We start from the raw sequence: 14085 nt of genomic DNA on the forward strand, positions 1-14085 counted from the left end.
TGTTTGGGGGAAAAAAATAGTCTATCTCGTGTAAAGAGTACCGCTGTGTCAGAATGACACTTAACAGATTTTGTCTGAAGCAACATTTGAAGTCTTCCACAAGGAATATACAAGTTACATTTCAATAATGAACTAAGAAATATAATAGGTCATTTAGTTAATCTTTTTCTAAGCCTTTATAGTAAATTATTTCCAAGAGAAGAAGTTTTTAATTAGTATTTTTCTTGTAAATTGCACAATGACAACAAAATGTCAAGTTTTAGTCAGCCTATCAGCTAATGTGGAATTGCGTTTATTTTCTTGCTGAGTCAGCTTTGTGTCAGGTATATTGAAATTATACTTCCTTCAGTCAGTATTAAGAGTTGTTAATCTAAAATAGCTTATTTATTTTGAAGGAAGAGCCATAGCCATGTTCATTCTTAACATGCAACTATAGAATAGAAAGCAAGTAATCAAGAGTAGCTTAATAATTAGCAACTTAGCCAATAATTCATAACTTGAGCTAGAACATCCACTTTTTTCTCCTTCCAAATGCAGAGGTGAGTGGGTGAATCCAAGACAGCGTAAGCTAAAGTAATTTACTCTTTTACACCCTCCTGTTAGTTGCTTTTCTTTCAACACTGCTCTCTTTTGGCTCCATATTTATATTAATAGACTGTAAATTAAACCATCTTTGATTCCCTCTCTATCTTAGCTCAGTTGGCCCAATTAAGTTGTGATATGTCAGGGTTGTAAGAAACACAGTGGTAAAGGTGTGTGAGTCTGAGTCTAAGTTGTTGCAACTTACATGCTAAAGAGCAGAGATGAAGGTGTAAGCCAAACTATCTTAAACAACTTTGGACTTACTTAAACGCCACTCTGAATTTGGCCTGAAGTGTGAAATGCTAAAACAGATTTTATATGAATGTAGTAGGTTTTTTAAAGAATTTCCTAAGTCACAGAAAAGGAAATGTTTTTACTATTTTAGTAGTAGTAGCACTTTATACATCTTCTAAACACCATGCTGTCAGTAGCTAATTAATATAAACTTATTGCAACATAAAATACAAATCTATGATCAATTAATCAGCAAATCTCATATTTCCTGTAGATTTGATTTCTGTAGGATGCTTCATTGATTAGTATTCGTGACTTAAATATATTTTATCTTCTATAGTGCCTTCCATCCAAAGTTCTTAGAACACTTTACAAACATGATTGAACCTCAGAAGATCCCTCACTTGCTTATCATTATTTACAAATGGAGAAACTGAGGCACGAGTTAATTTATTTGCACAATGTCTTTCAGTGAGTCAGTGGCAAATCTGGGGATTGAAAATAATCCTAATTCTTGGTGGTTCCCAACTTTCTATGCAGACAATCTTTCCAAGAAAACTAATTATGCCAGGCTGACTATTAAGTGATGTTACAGCACTAAATTACTCTGAGAAGTGTATTATTTAGAAGGAAGATGACAACCTCATACATCAGAAAAGCTAATGCATCACCATGGAATTAATAATGTAAAAGAATGAATTCTAACACATTCCCTTATGGATCAGCAGCTACTATTATTATTTCCATTGTATCTTGTGTGTACATATTGTACAAAAGTCTTTTGCCCCTGTATGCAGATTTCCAAATTAATTAATTCTCATTTGGAGGGAATTTTGGCCAGGCTTCAGCTCTGTATAAAGGGTCGGGAAATAGGGTTGGTGGTTGATTTTCTATGAAAACTGTTTCTCAACAGGAAATTGGGTTTTTGAGAAGCAAAATTCTCCTGGAAACTGTTTTAATTGAAAGAATATAGCTGCAATCTTTCAGTTTTCAGCTGAAAAGTCAAATTTCCATGGAAGATTTAGATGATGACAAATGTTACTTCATTTTCATCAAAAATTTCCATGGGGAAAAGAAAACTTCAGATGACCTCTGCTATGAAGAAGTCTTTTCCTTTGCTTGGTTCAAGGCCAGCTCCAGCTTTTTTGCCACCCCAAGCAGTGAAGGACCCACCGCTGAATTGCCACCGAAGAAGAGGTGCTGCCCCAATACCGGATGGAGCGCCACTCCTTTCTATTGGCCACCCCAGGCACCTGCTTTCTTCACTGGTGCCTGGAACCAGCCCTGGCTTGGTTAAAGAGTTCTTACATCCAAGGACAATTTCACCAACCTCAGAAAACAGGATATTAACATGTCTTCAGTATTTTTGTATTGAAAAGTTATGGATTCTCCTTGAAAGATATTGCAGAATTTACATTTGTATAGAAAGGGAAATGTCACATTTAGGCAAACTAAGATAGATGTCAATTTCCAGGACTGGGAAGTCCTTTTTTTGTTTGTTTGTTTTTGTTTTTCAGAAAGTGAGTAAGATGGAAGATCAAGTACTCACATAGAGCAGAGACTGAGTCCATGGTCCTGCATTTTACTTATGTCCATGAGAGAACTAGCCATACGGGGTTGCTGATGCACCTTTTATGCACCAGAGGAGTGACTCCACAGTAGCTTCATTTGAAGAGAGTCACACTTGGGGAGGGTGGGAGTGATCAGAGAAAATAGATCAGATCTAAATGTATGTGAATCCAGTGTCCTCAGATCACTGCACAATGGGTCACAATGGGTGCAGAGGGACTAGGATCACCATTCCATTCTGTAGGCTGAAACAGCACAGCAGGCAAGGCAGCACCCCCCGCTTCCCTTTGAAGTGTGATGATCAGGTGGATTTCGAAGCTGCTGTGGGCATTGCGCTAGTCGCTCCTTTTTAGGGGGGCTGGGAAGGAATTTTTCCCTCACCACTATATTGGCTTCAGTGGAGTGGAGGGCTTTCTCCTTCCCCACAGCGGGTATCAGGGAAGAAGAAAAGGTGGTAGGCTATATGTCACAACTTATTTTGTAAGTGTGAGGCAGATGTCCAGTGCAGGTATTCGATAGGGAAGACATCCAGTGACCAGATAAATGGCCTGGTAAAGGACATAAAAAGGAAATGCTGGTTAAAGGAACGGAATGGGGCAGGGAGTTTGGGGCTCCTATGGTTGGAACGGCAGGGAGCCAACCCCCTTTTCTTATAGCCCACCTCAACCTTCTTGTGAGGAGGGAGGGTGGATGGTATGGTCCTGGCAAAGGATGTGCTGGAGGGATCTGGCTGGAAAAAGAGGAGGAGCTGGTGGAAGCCTCCCGAGTAATTACGGAATAAATGGGGTTACCTGCACTGTACACTTTTATCTGCTGAGTAGTCCCGGACATCTAATAATAAAGTTGCGGCCTGATTAAATACATATCAAGTGTCTCCTGTCCTTTTTTTGGTATAGCCAGACAATAAGGAGCAAAGTCTTTGACTTAACTGGATGTCATAAGTAAGGGCAACAGGATTTGTTCTGTAACACACACTAATTATTTTTTTGGACTTCAAAGGGAATACTATGCAGAAAAAGCTAAAATTAAGCCTAGTGTAGCTACCATGATGTTACAGCAATGGTCCAAAATCATAAAGGCAAAGTTTAATTTTGAAAACTAAACTATACAACTGATGATCATTACCTTAAACATTCAATGTCAGTCTGAGGCTTTTCACTAACTTTGACTTTTTCTGCTTCTAAACATTTTGTAATGTCTTCAGCTTCACGTAATTGTTCTTCAGTATCTAAAAGTAAAATAACAATGTCCTTACTAATATATATTAATCATCTGTATTCACATACAGCCTGCATTTTATAAGTTCACACGTTCTAATTATTGTGGAAATTGCTGTGAAGGTGACTATATTAGATCACAGTACATAAATTAAAATATTTTACAGTTGTAGTTACCATGCAACTGTAATCTTTCAAGCAATTGCAAAATCTGCAGGATGCTTATAGTATCTGTACATTAAAATTTTAACCTCATAAAGAACAATTTATGGCATTTCTTTCCTAGTTCAACTACTATTACATATGTATTATTTAAACAATATACATACGTTCTGGTTATTTCCATTTTATACCCAAAGTTTTGTAGATTTAATAAAAATAAAAGATTGGCTTTATTATACTATTTTAGCCAAATCTCAGAACCAGTACTTCATCCTCATTCTCCTTGACATGTCAGCTGCCTTTGACACAGTCAACTGTTTTTTTTCTTTTCTTTCCATAACTCTTGTCTCCTGATTTTCCTCCTACTCTACACATACACACTAATCTCATCTGTAAACACAAATTCAACCATCTCTATGTTGATGGCTCTCAGATCTATCTTTTGGCTCTAGGCCTATCTCCCTTTGTCCAAACTAAAATCTTGGCCTGTCTCTCTGACACATGCTTACCGATGTCTAGTCGTTAGCTCAAGATGACCATGGCTAAAACTCAGCTTCTTATCTCCTGCCCATTCCCCCAAGCCTTCCTCAATACCTGTTTTCTCAATCACTGTGGACAATACAGCCATCCTTCCTGTCACTCAGACCCATGTCATGGGCATCATGTTTGACTTGGACTTCTTTGTAGGTCCTCACCTCCAGGCTGACTAAATATTGCTGATTCTTTCAGATTTTTCTCTGGCCTTGACAAATGTAGTCTTGCCCTGCTTGTATCCATTCCAAATGCTGCTGCCAAGTTCATTTTTCTGTCCTGTCACTTTGATCCTATCACTCCTGTCTTTGCATCCCTCTCCTGGCTCCCCCTTCTCTATTACATGAAACATAAGATGTCTGTCTTCATTTTCAAGGCCCTTCATGGCCTATCACACCCTAGTTCTCTCTCATTCAGTATTGAGATGTTGACTCCCACCTCCAGTCGGCCCATGATGCCATCACCCACTTGTACAATTTTTAAACAAACCCTTCATTCCTTATCACATGCAGTTCCTTGGAGTTGGGAGGGGCAAATCTACCATTTGCAAATCTACATCATTACCTTCCTCCAAAACCCTCCTTAAAACTCAACAAAGATAGCTAGTGAAGCTGCGGCAGCATGGTTGGTGACTGCTCGAGTATGTATGCAGGGTTCTGGCAGGCAGGCGTAGCCTGTGCAGACACCAGTGCTGCTGCTGTTACTCAAACTAGCTTTGATTTCATATATGTCTGTATATACTTCAGTCACACCTCTGCATGGCAGAATACAAATACTCTTATGTTGTAAGTTCTTTGGGACAGACATCATCTCTTAGTTCTGAATTTACACAGCACTTCCCACAGTGGCCTCCCTAGTCTATAGTACAGTAAATAATTATGATGGTGAATGGACGTCAGTGTTAAACAAAATGGGACAAAAGTTGGACCCAGTGAACTCTGCACTATTTGAAGTGTCACACAAATAAATCCATTTTATTACTAGATCCTTGTATATAATAATCTAGATGATGGGCTATCAAGAGGTGTCACAGTATATATGGATCAGAGCTGTATTTCAAACACAAGTATTTCGGAGAGAGATTGTTTCAGTATTATAAAGAGTGAAAAGGAAGGTGAGGTTGGGGAAAGGAATGATGGAAACAGGAACTGAAAGGAAATGAGGGAAAGGGTAGATAACTAAATTACTATCAATCTATCCATAAATGATAAAAATAGTCTAGAAATGAGTGACACTACTGGTTCAATTTTATAAGCATCTTTGTCTTTTATGGCCCCTATCCTGCTTCCACAGAAGACAATGGTAACACCTACTGTTTTGACTTCAGTGAGAGCAGGTTCAGACCCCAGATTATCCTGAGTTAGCCGATGCTCCTGCTTTATTTTATTCCCGATATGCACCACTAGCATGCTGACAAAAACTTTTACTTTGTCACCTTTTGTTGGTTCTTTTGTAAATCAAGTCACATGCATATATATTTCTCATGTCCTCATTCTAAATCAGTGCTGTATTATATATGAAAAGATTAGCAGGATAAACAGCTCCTCATTAAGGCTAGATGGACAATGGCTTTTTTTGGTTTTCAAGAAGAAGTTTTCAGTCAAACCAAAAATGACATTTAAAAAAATGGTTTGGTGAATCTAAGTTTGAAAATGTTTATAAATGTATGGGTTTTACCTCAGTGATAAGGGCGCTCACCTGGGATGTGGGAGACCTAGGTTCAATTCTTCCCACTGCCTGATGTGGAGAAGAGATGTTAGTTGGGGTCTCCCACATTTCAGAAGAGTAGTGCACTGCTATCACTGGGCTATGGATATTCTAGTATGCGTCTTTTTCAGTCTCTTCTCTTGAAGCTGTGTTCTACTTCTAAAAAATTGTCACTGGAGCATGGAGTTGGGTATCCCGCCTCCCCAGGTGAGTCCCTAAATACCAAGCTATACATCCATTCTAACTCTTTCCCTATCCATTGTCATTCTAAGTAACAATTCATATCTTTCATTAAGACAATGAATAGTCATTGGGACATTCTTACTTCTGTGAAAAATGTCTGAGGGGAACTATTTGTCAAATATGTTTGTCAAATCACAAATGATTATCATAATAAGTGATTATCAAACACATTAAATACCTTTGAGTTTGCTCTGGAGAGTAAATAAATCCTGCTTTAATTCATTCTTCTGCAGCTGGAGTGCATTTAACTGAGCATTTTCACGTTCCATTGACTCCATTTCTAAGAAGAAATATATTTTAAGTTAAAATGTATTACAGTTTTAATCTTCATGGTATAATCTTAAATACTCTTTAATTACTTCTAACCATTTTCGGGTATTCTAAAAGGACATTAGGCTAAAAATACATTTAGCCTGGTGTACAAGAAATTACATATGGACAACTCTATTAGAATTATCTGTATCTACAAACAGGGAATACAAGGAACAGGTGCATGATGAATTAAGTCTGTCAAGTCAAATTGTCTGGAGAGAGAAATTTTTTACCCGTGTTCATGTTGCTAGGACTCTGGACTTTATTGCCAGATGGATGAGTTGAGTTCACCTGGAGAAATAGGAACTGAAATGGTCCAAGTAGCCATTGCCTTTGTTACTAGTGTAGTCTATGGCTAGCACAAAGAATGACTGCCCAGTCAGCAAGGAAGAGGAACAAGAAATGCCATGGTTAGACTACCTGCTATGATAATCTTATATTCTGTACTTTAGCTCAAAAGGTCATAGGATCCTGTTTCAGACAATAACTATAAAGCACCAATCCCGTGAGGTACCTGTGCATGTAACTCCCACTGAATTTAGAAGGGCTTGTAGGACTCAAAGCTATGTGGTCAATAATCATTGAGGGCTTAATTGTGGTCCATGTAACACTGTAATGCAATGTGCACCCCCCTATGCCTCTGTGTTGGCTATGACCTCCTGGACAGCTGTGCAGGAGTAGATGCAGGGACCGCAGAACTTGTACTTCCCCACATAGCACAAATGAGTGGGAGAGAGTGTACTGGGCAATATAGCCACACCAACACACTGCCCCTTATTCAGGGCAGATCATGATCTCACAATCTAGCCCTAAGAGAAATATCCAGCTAGGAAGGCAATCAGTTTTAAACTATTGCTTTACTCAGTTAAGTTTTAGTCATTTGTATTCTCTAGCAGTCCAAGATAAAATAGTTTAACATAAGACGTACCATTTTTCAAAATATTTGCCTTAGTTTCTAAGTCACGTATTTCAGTCTTGGCTTTTTTTCTAATCAAAAGCTCTCTGTTACATGTTAGTCCGTACTCATTGTTAAAATCTGTGATTTCCTTAATAAAATTCTCCTCTTCTTCAATCATTTTCCTCTTTGTATCTGACTAGAAAGGTGGAAAGAAAATACACAGAGGAAAATAGAATCTTTGTTAAAATAATCAAGCTGAAATACAGTTTTATCCTCTTATAACTATGTAAAATCAGTATGTATTCTATTTGTAACCTGGAAAAACAGGGAAATGATCTAGATCTCCATCATTACTTCTGTTGGATTAATCTTACTGTTTCACTCCTGTGACAAAATGAAAGGAGCATGTTCTATAATAATAGTGCTGTGTCATTAGTGTTAGAGGCCACATTATGCTATCAATTTTTAAGCATGTGTTGAAATCAATGGAGAGTTTTGCTTAAAATCAATGGCACAAAGTGGTCATTCTTTTTGGTTCTTTAAATTGCTCATTAAGGGTGAAATTCACTCCTCTGCAGAAGTTCAGGACAAGGCCACTGCACTATTTAAGCTCCCAAAATATAGCCTAAGAGAGCTGATCCTGTTAGGGAATATGGGGTTTCTCAGTGCCTTTTAGAGTAGGTCCCAAATTTAAAGTATTTGTTTTTTAAATAAAAACTTTCATTTATAGAAAAATACATTCATAAAGTCAATGACAAGATTAAATTCCATTCAAAGCTCTTATCTGAATACTAATTTAAATAAAAAGTGATTTCCCTTGTAAACAAGAAAAGATAACCTGATAAATCTGATTGGATACAACTGATACAGTTGATAGCAAATTCACATTCCATCAGAGGACAGCAATTTTGCTTTTATAGCTAAGTAGCATTAATGTAATAATATTTATAGTATTCCTTATTCTGTCTTTTTCGGTTGTCTTTATAATTTAGACTATGCTAGACACTGCAGTAATACTAAATTATAAAGACAACTGAAAAGTTTTTAAAGGTAATCCAGCAGGTAGATATCTAATATCACGGATTAAAGTTTGGAGTGAGATTCTGAATTTCGTTGTGTTTTAATTTGTTAGAACCAAAACAAATTTTAATCATTCAGATTTTCATAATTAGTGTCCAGTTTTTTTCTAAATATAAAACTGACTGTAGTCATACAGTATTTTGTAAAACTGAACTCTCCTAAATAGTATAACTGGAAACATACAAAGATTTTGAGAAAAATACTCCTTTGATTCATAAGTTCAACTTTCTTTTTCTCTAAGATGTCTTCACGGTTCTTCAAAAGCTGTAAGTAGAAGAGCTTTTCAGACAGCTGTTGAACCTTCAAAGAGAACAAAAGATTATAGGTGATAAAAATAAGTACACATGATGTATAGGTTTTGCACATAAAAAGCCTTATCCAGAAAAAAAAATAGTCTGCATAGCTGCTGGACCATGGAAGCTTAATGGGTCTTTTCTCATTAGCTTCAATCTAATCACAATTCTTTGCAGCAGTATCCCCTCTTCAGAGGCTAAGATCAGTGCTGTTCCCAATATAGAGAACTGAGTCCTTAACTCTCATTTTTAACCAGAAAATGTTTCATCTGGAATGGAGAGAGACTCAACAGAGCATACAGTCTTTTAGATAGCTTAACATAGGGGTGAGTTTTTCTTCATCTAACCAGATATCATCAAGTCAGACATAGATAAACTTCAAAGGGACAAAAATCCAAAGTTATTGTGCTCTTCTCTGAATGTCTGGGGTTAGCCATAGAGAACTATTTATGCTATGCCTCTTCTACTACAGACAATGAAGTAGGAATTGATGGTCTCATACATTTTCCCAGTATAACTGTGAGAACTAGCAGCCAGGGAAATGTAATGAAGGGACCAAGCTTTGGGCTGAAGACAGTTCTACTATAAAACGCCAAATAAACTAAAAACCTTCCTTCTGCACACATTTGTATTTTCAGATTTAATTTTTTTAAACAGTACTTCAGCTGATGAGGTAGGCTGCTCAACTAATTTGTGCATACCCATCAAGGAGAATTCTTCATGATTTTGTGGCACAACCATGGTTGGAGGTTTACAATTAAGCAAGCATAGAGGAACAAAATATGATAAGATACAAGAGTAGATAAGTAGGGAACAACTATGTTGTTGAAGGATTTTAAAGGCAAGCACCAGAAGCATCTGATGTGATGGTGAGTGGGAACCAATAAAGGGACTCAAAGAGAGGGTTGAAACGGTCAAAACACTGGTTAAGGAAAGTGATCTTAGCAGTGTTTTGAACTGATGACAAGGGAGCAAAGCGGCTGTCAGGAAGCCCACGGAGGATGAGATTGCACTAGTCAAGAGGAAATACGGTGAGAGTCTATATGGTAGTTTTAGTGGTGTGGATGGCAAGAAAAGGACAAATATTAGAGATATTATGGAAGAAGAAGCAACATGATTTGGAAACTGTCTACATATGCGAGTTGAGAGAGGGTACAGTCAAGTTGATATGCCTGAATAACAGGGAAAATGGTGATAGTATCAATAGTAATGAAGCTCAGGCAAAATTAGGAGAATTTGGAAAACAATGGGCCAGATTTTCTCCTCACATACCAACCATATTTTAGTAAAGGTGTCAAGGAGCTTGTTCCTCCAATATCAAGAGCTTTGGGATAATTTATTGTTACGTACTGATTCAAAGGAAGTTACTAATATTGTGCTTCTGTATTTATATTACTGAATATAACCAGGCTTATTGCAGTTTCTTTGGCCTCAAAGTGCCTTCATAATCTATTACTTTGCAATAATTTTTTGTAAAGAAATCATTGAGCCATGAAAGGCAAAATGCTATAAATCAAGTTCTAATTACATGCTAGCTGGTTTTACAGAACAGAAAAAAAAATATTTCCTAGGAGCGTTCTCTTGACCACAAGCAGTCTCTGTGAAATAGATGTCAAAACATTTTTGAATTCTAAGGCTCATCTGCTTGTTCAGGCTTGGGCTGAGATGGGGCGGGGGGAGAGGGAAGAAATGACATACATTTATTTGGAGGAGGACTTTAATATTATATTATTACTTAGTAGTAGTTTGATTATATTAATTGCAGTAGATACATTGAGAATTTGTAGAATAAGCTAAATTTTAGATATTGAAAAATAATTGACAATGTAAGTAATCTCACTAGTCAATTTATAATCTTTGTATTGAAATATTATTTGATTGAAATAATGCATTTTGGCATTTCCTTTATTGCCTGCATCATTTCCTTTTGATAAATGAATCAATTTCAAACTAAACAAGCAAATAAAATCTACTGTTGTACACATTGGTAAAATATAATTAATTAATGTATAAAAGACACTGGAATCAATTCGGAATGCATCTTCACCTTTCTCCACTAGTCATGTACAGCAATTGTTTTACTTTTGAGTCCTCTGATACCTACCATGCAAACCACAATTATAAACTAAAATGAATCAATAAGAAATTAGGGGTATAAAAATAAAATTGTGATTCTCATAAATTAATTTTATAAGCAGGACTACAGGGGGTTGGTTACCTAGCAAATATCAAACATTCCAACCTTGTACTGATTAAAGACCAGTTCCTATTGTAGATCCATATTGGGTTCTGATCTTTGAAACATTTATGCTCACTAGTTTCATTGAAGTCAATCGGGCTGTTGACATGCATATGTGTAACTGTTTGCCAAATCAAGGTCTAAATTTGTAACTAGTAAAAATTTCTAAACAAGTATGTGGATTCTTCCCCCCCCCCAACATATCTTAATCTATTTTAGGGGGTTTTATAGCACCTATCACAGTAGCATTGAAGTGCATACCACTGGCAAACCACACAACAGCCTATATTTTTGGAGATATGGGTATCACCACCAAACCATTCATTCACCTTACCAAATGAATTAGTAGTATAATAAGTGTTGGTAAAAATAGGAGTCTGGCAGTAAAAGTTAAAAGGGGGCACAAAGCACAATCCAGAAGATTGCAAGATTTATCTGTAACCTATTTCTGTTATTTTATAGGTAAAATACTAGAGATAACATAGGCCTGACTCTAAAAGGAGCCTCTGTCTGCATGCTTACTATGCACCTACAATTTTGTGGGTGCAGATATTTAAGAGCACATTTAGACCTCATTTGCAGGCACAAACAAGTGGGTTTCTTACATCAGTTTCACCCACAATTATTAGTACTGACAAAACTGAGAGTATAAAATGGGAGTACATGTCTCAAAACAAGGCTCCACATCTACTATATGGAAAAAGAAATTAGAAAATGTAAAAGTGAGTGGCTGAGCACTAACTGGTCTGGCTAGAAAGGTGGTTCTGTCTACAGTGGCACTAGCCAAACTATAAGTGCAATCTTTGTACATGCTGGACAGTGAGTAACACAAATAGAATTACTGATGTGTGAATGAGGTGGGAACTCTTAAGGCCTGATCCAAAGCTCACTAAAGTCAATTTTGGGACTCTCTTAATTTACTTCAGTGCACACTAGGTAAGGCCGTTATTGAATGGAAGTGGGCAGTGAAGCGTGTGTGTGAACAAACTCCATGTATCTTAGAGTGTTAATAAAGGAGAAGGAAGGAGTGTTCTACCTTCTACATCAAGACCCCAAGCTTGTAAAAATAACCAGATTGGTATACCCCTGAGCCCATATGGAATCCTACTGAGGCCCCTGGGGCTCCCTGCAGTCTCAGGGGTCAGTCTGAATGGTGAGTCTTACAGGACTGGGATCAAAACGGCAGGCCGATGTTCTTGTGAAGTGTTCAGATACTATGGCGATGAGCATTATAGAAATGCATACAAATACATACATAAACACTATGATAATTAATATAAACACTACATGAAGTATACTGCTTCAAAGTGTTCATGAATAATGTATTAAAATAAGAGCCATTTATCTATAACGATAATTAACATATTATAAGTATTACTACTCTACCTTAGTTTCTAATTTTATTTTTGCTTCATTCAGCTCTTCTGTTATTTGCTTAATTTTTTCATGAGTTCTGTTTATGTCTAATTTAACTGCAATACAAAAGGAACCTTTAAACACATGAAATCAATTGGTGAAAGTGAGATTCTTTTAACAATTTGTTGCTTGCAGATAGAGTGGTGTAGAAAGATGACTTCAGTAGAGACATATAATTGCTAGACTTCTATCTAATCACATTGGTTTTCCTATAACAGCTACTGTCACTGTCATCAGTTACTAGAAGTGGAAATTGACATTCAATTGCAAACAAACAAGTGCCTAATTACTACTTTAGTGTGGGCAAACATGACATTTGCGTAGATAATTCAGATAGCTAGCTTTGGAAATTTGATTTAAAGTAAGGGTCATCTGTTTTACTGTATAGTAAAGTACCTTGTTGATACTCTGCTATACCATGACCAAGGGATTAAAACAACAGGCAAGGAGACAAGATACAGGGGTTCTGTTTCTAAATCTGCTGGCGGTTTTCTATGTAATCTTGGACAAACTTCCTAAAGTTCCCACTACACTCCAGGCAATTACATTTTCTGAAAGCAGATTTTGTAGAGTTCAAACTACAGGTCTAGACTGCAGTATTGCCAGACCCAAGCATTCAGAAAATCATGACTTAGCCCCCTCAATATTATGAGGTCAGCTTAAAAATCATGAGATTAAAAAAATAGTAGATCCTTTTTATTCACCTTCTGGTTTAGAGCCTTTGGGTTTGTTTTTTATCTTTCCTCCACCACCGGGAGGATAGAAATGTACTCTTTTTTTTTTTTTTTTTTTTTAATAAGAGTGAGCGAGCACTGAGATTTGCTTGTAATAACATGATTCCAGGAATTGGGGCTTTAAGAATAACAACAAATATCATGAATCTCATGATAAAAAAATTACATGTTGGCAAGGCTGTGTGTGAGGATGATACAAGCCTGACCCTGCTGTATTCACACACAGGAGAAGGGAGATAGGCTCTTTCAAAGCCAGCCCACGTGTGTCTATTGCAGGGCTGCCCTGAGTCCCTATGGAATTCACTAGAACTATTGAAACAGGAGATGGTGAGGAGGACAGGAACTCGAGTTATTGGGCTCAGTACAAGAATGACAGGGTAACTCTCTGGCCTGTGTTATACAGGTGAGACTAAATACTCTGGAGGTCCCTTCAGGCCTTATAATCTAGGAGTCAATATACTCCAGAGGAAAGGCTCAGTCAGCATTTACTGACTTTGCTTGAAAACACCACCCCCACCACAAGACGGAGGAAAAACCTCACTGCCATTCAGGGCTCTCTGGGAACCATGGAGTTGTGTGACCCAGGGGCGGCTCCAGGCACCAGCACGCCAAGTGCGTGCCTGGGGCGGCAAGCCACGGGGGGCGCTCTGCCGGTCGCTGCGAGGGCGGCAGGCAGGTTGCCTTCGGCGGCATGCCTGTGGAGGGTCCGCTGGTCCCGTGGCTTCGGCGGACCTCCCACAGGCTGCCGCCAAATTCGCGGGACCAGGGACCTCCCGCAGGCAGGCCGCTGAAGGCAGCCTGCCTGCAGTGCTTGGGGTGGCAAAATATCTAGAGCCGCCCCTGGTGTGACCACAGGCACCCCAGCCGT

General features: G+C 37.9%; 1 protein-coding gene across 1 annotated transcript in view; it reads right to left on the minus strand.

Moving 5' to 3' along the window:
- Positions 1-14085, minus strand: part of CCDC172 (coiled-coil domain containing 172) — a 35614-nt gene that overhangs the window by 21409 nt on the left and 120 nt on the right. The window contains exons 2-6 of the mRNA XM_050959070.1: positions 12454-12539; positions 8719-8835; positions 7486-7651; positions 6424-6525; positions 3511-3613 (exon numbers count right to left, since the gene is read on the minus strand). Coding sequence (XP_050815027.1) covers positions 3511-3613; positions 6424-6525; positions 7486-7651; positions 8719-8835; positions 12454-12539 — 574 coding nt within the window. The remainder of the gene's footprint in view (positions 1-3510; positions 3614-6423; positions 6526-7485; positions 7652-8718; positions 8836-12453; positions 12540-14085) is intronic.

This window comes from Gopherus flavomarginatus, chromosome 6 (genome assembly GCF_025201925.1).
Source record: "Gopherus flavomarginatus isolate rGopFla2 chromosome 6, rGopFla2.mat.asm, whole genome shotgun sequence".
Lineage (NCBI taxonomy): Eukaryota > Metazoa > Chordata > Testudines > Testudinidae > Gopherus > Gopherus flavomarginatus.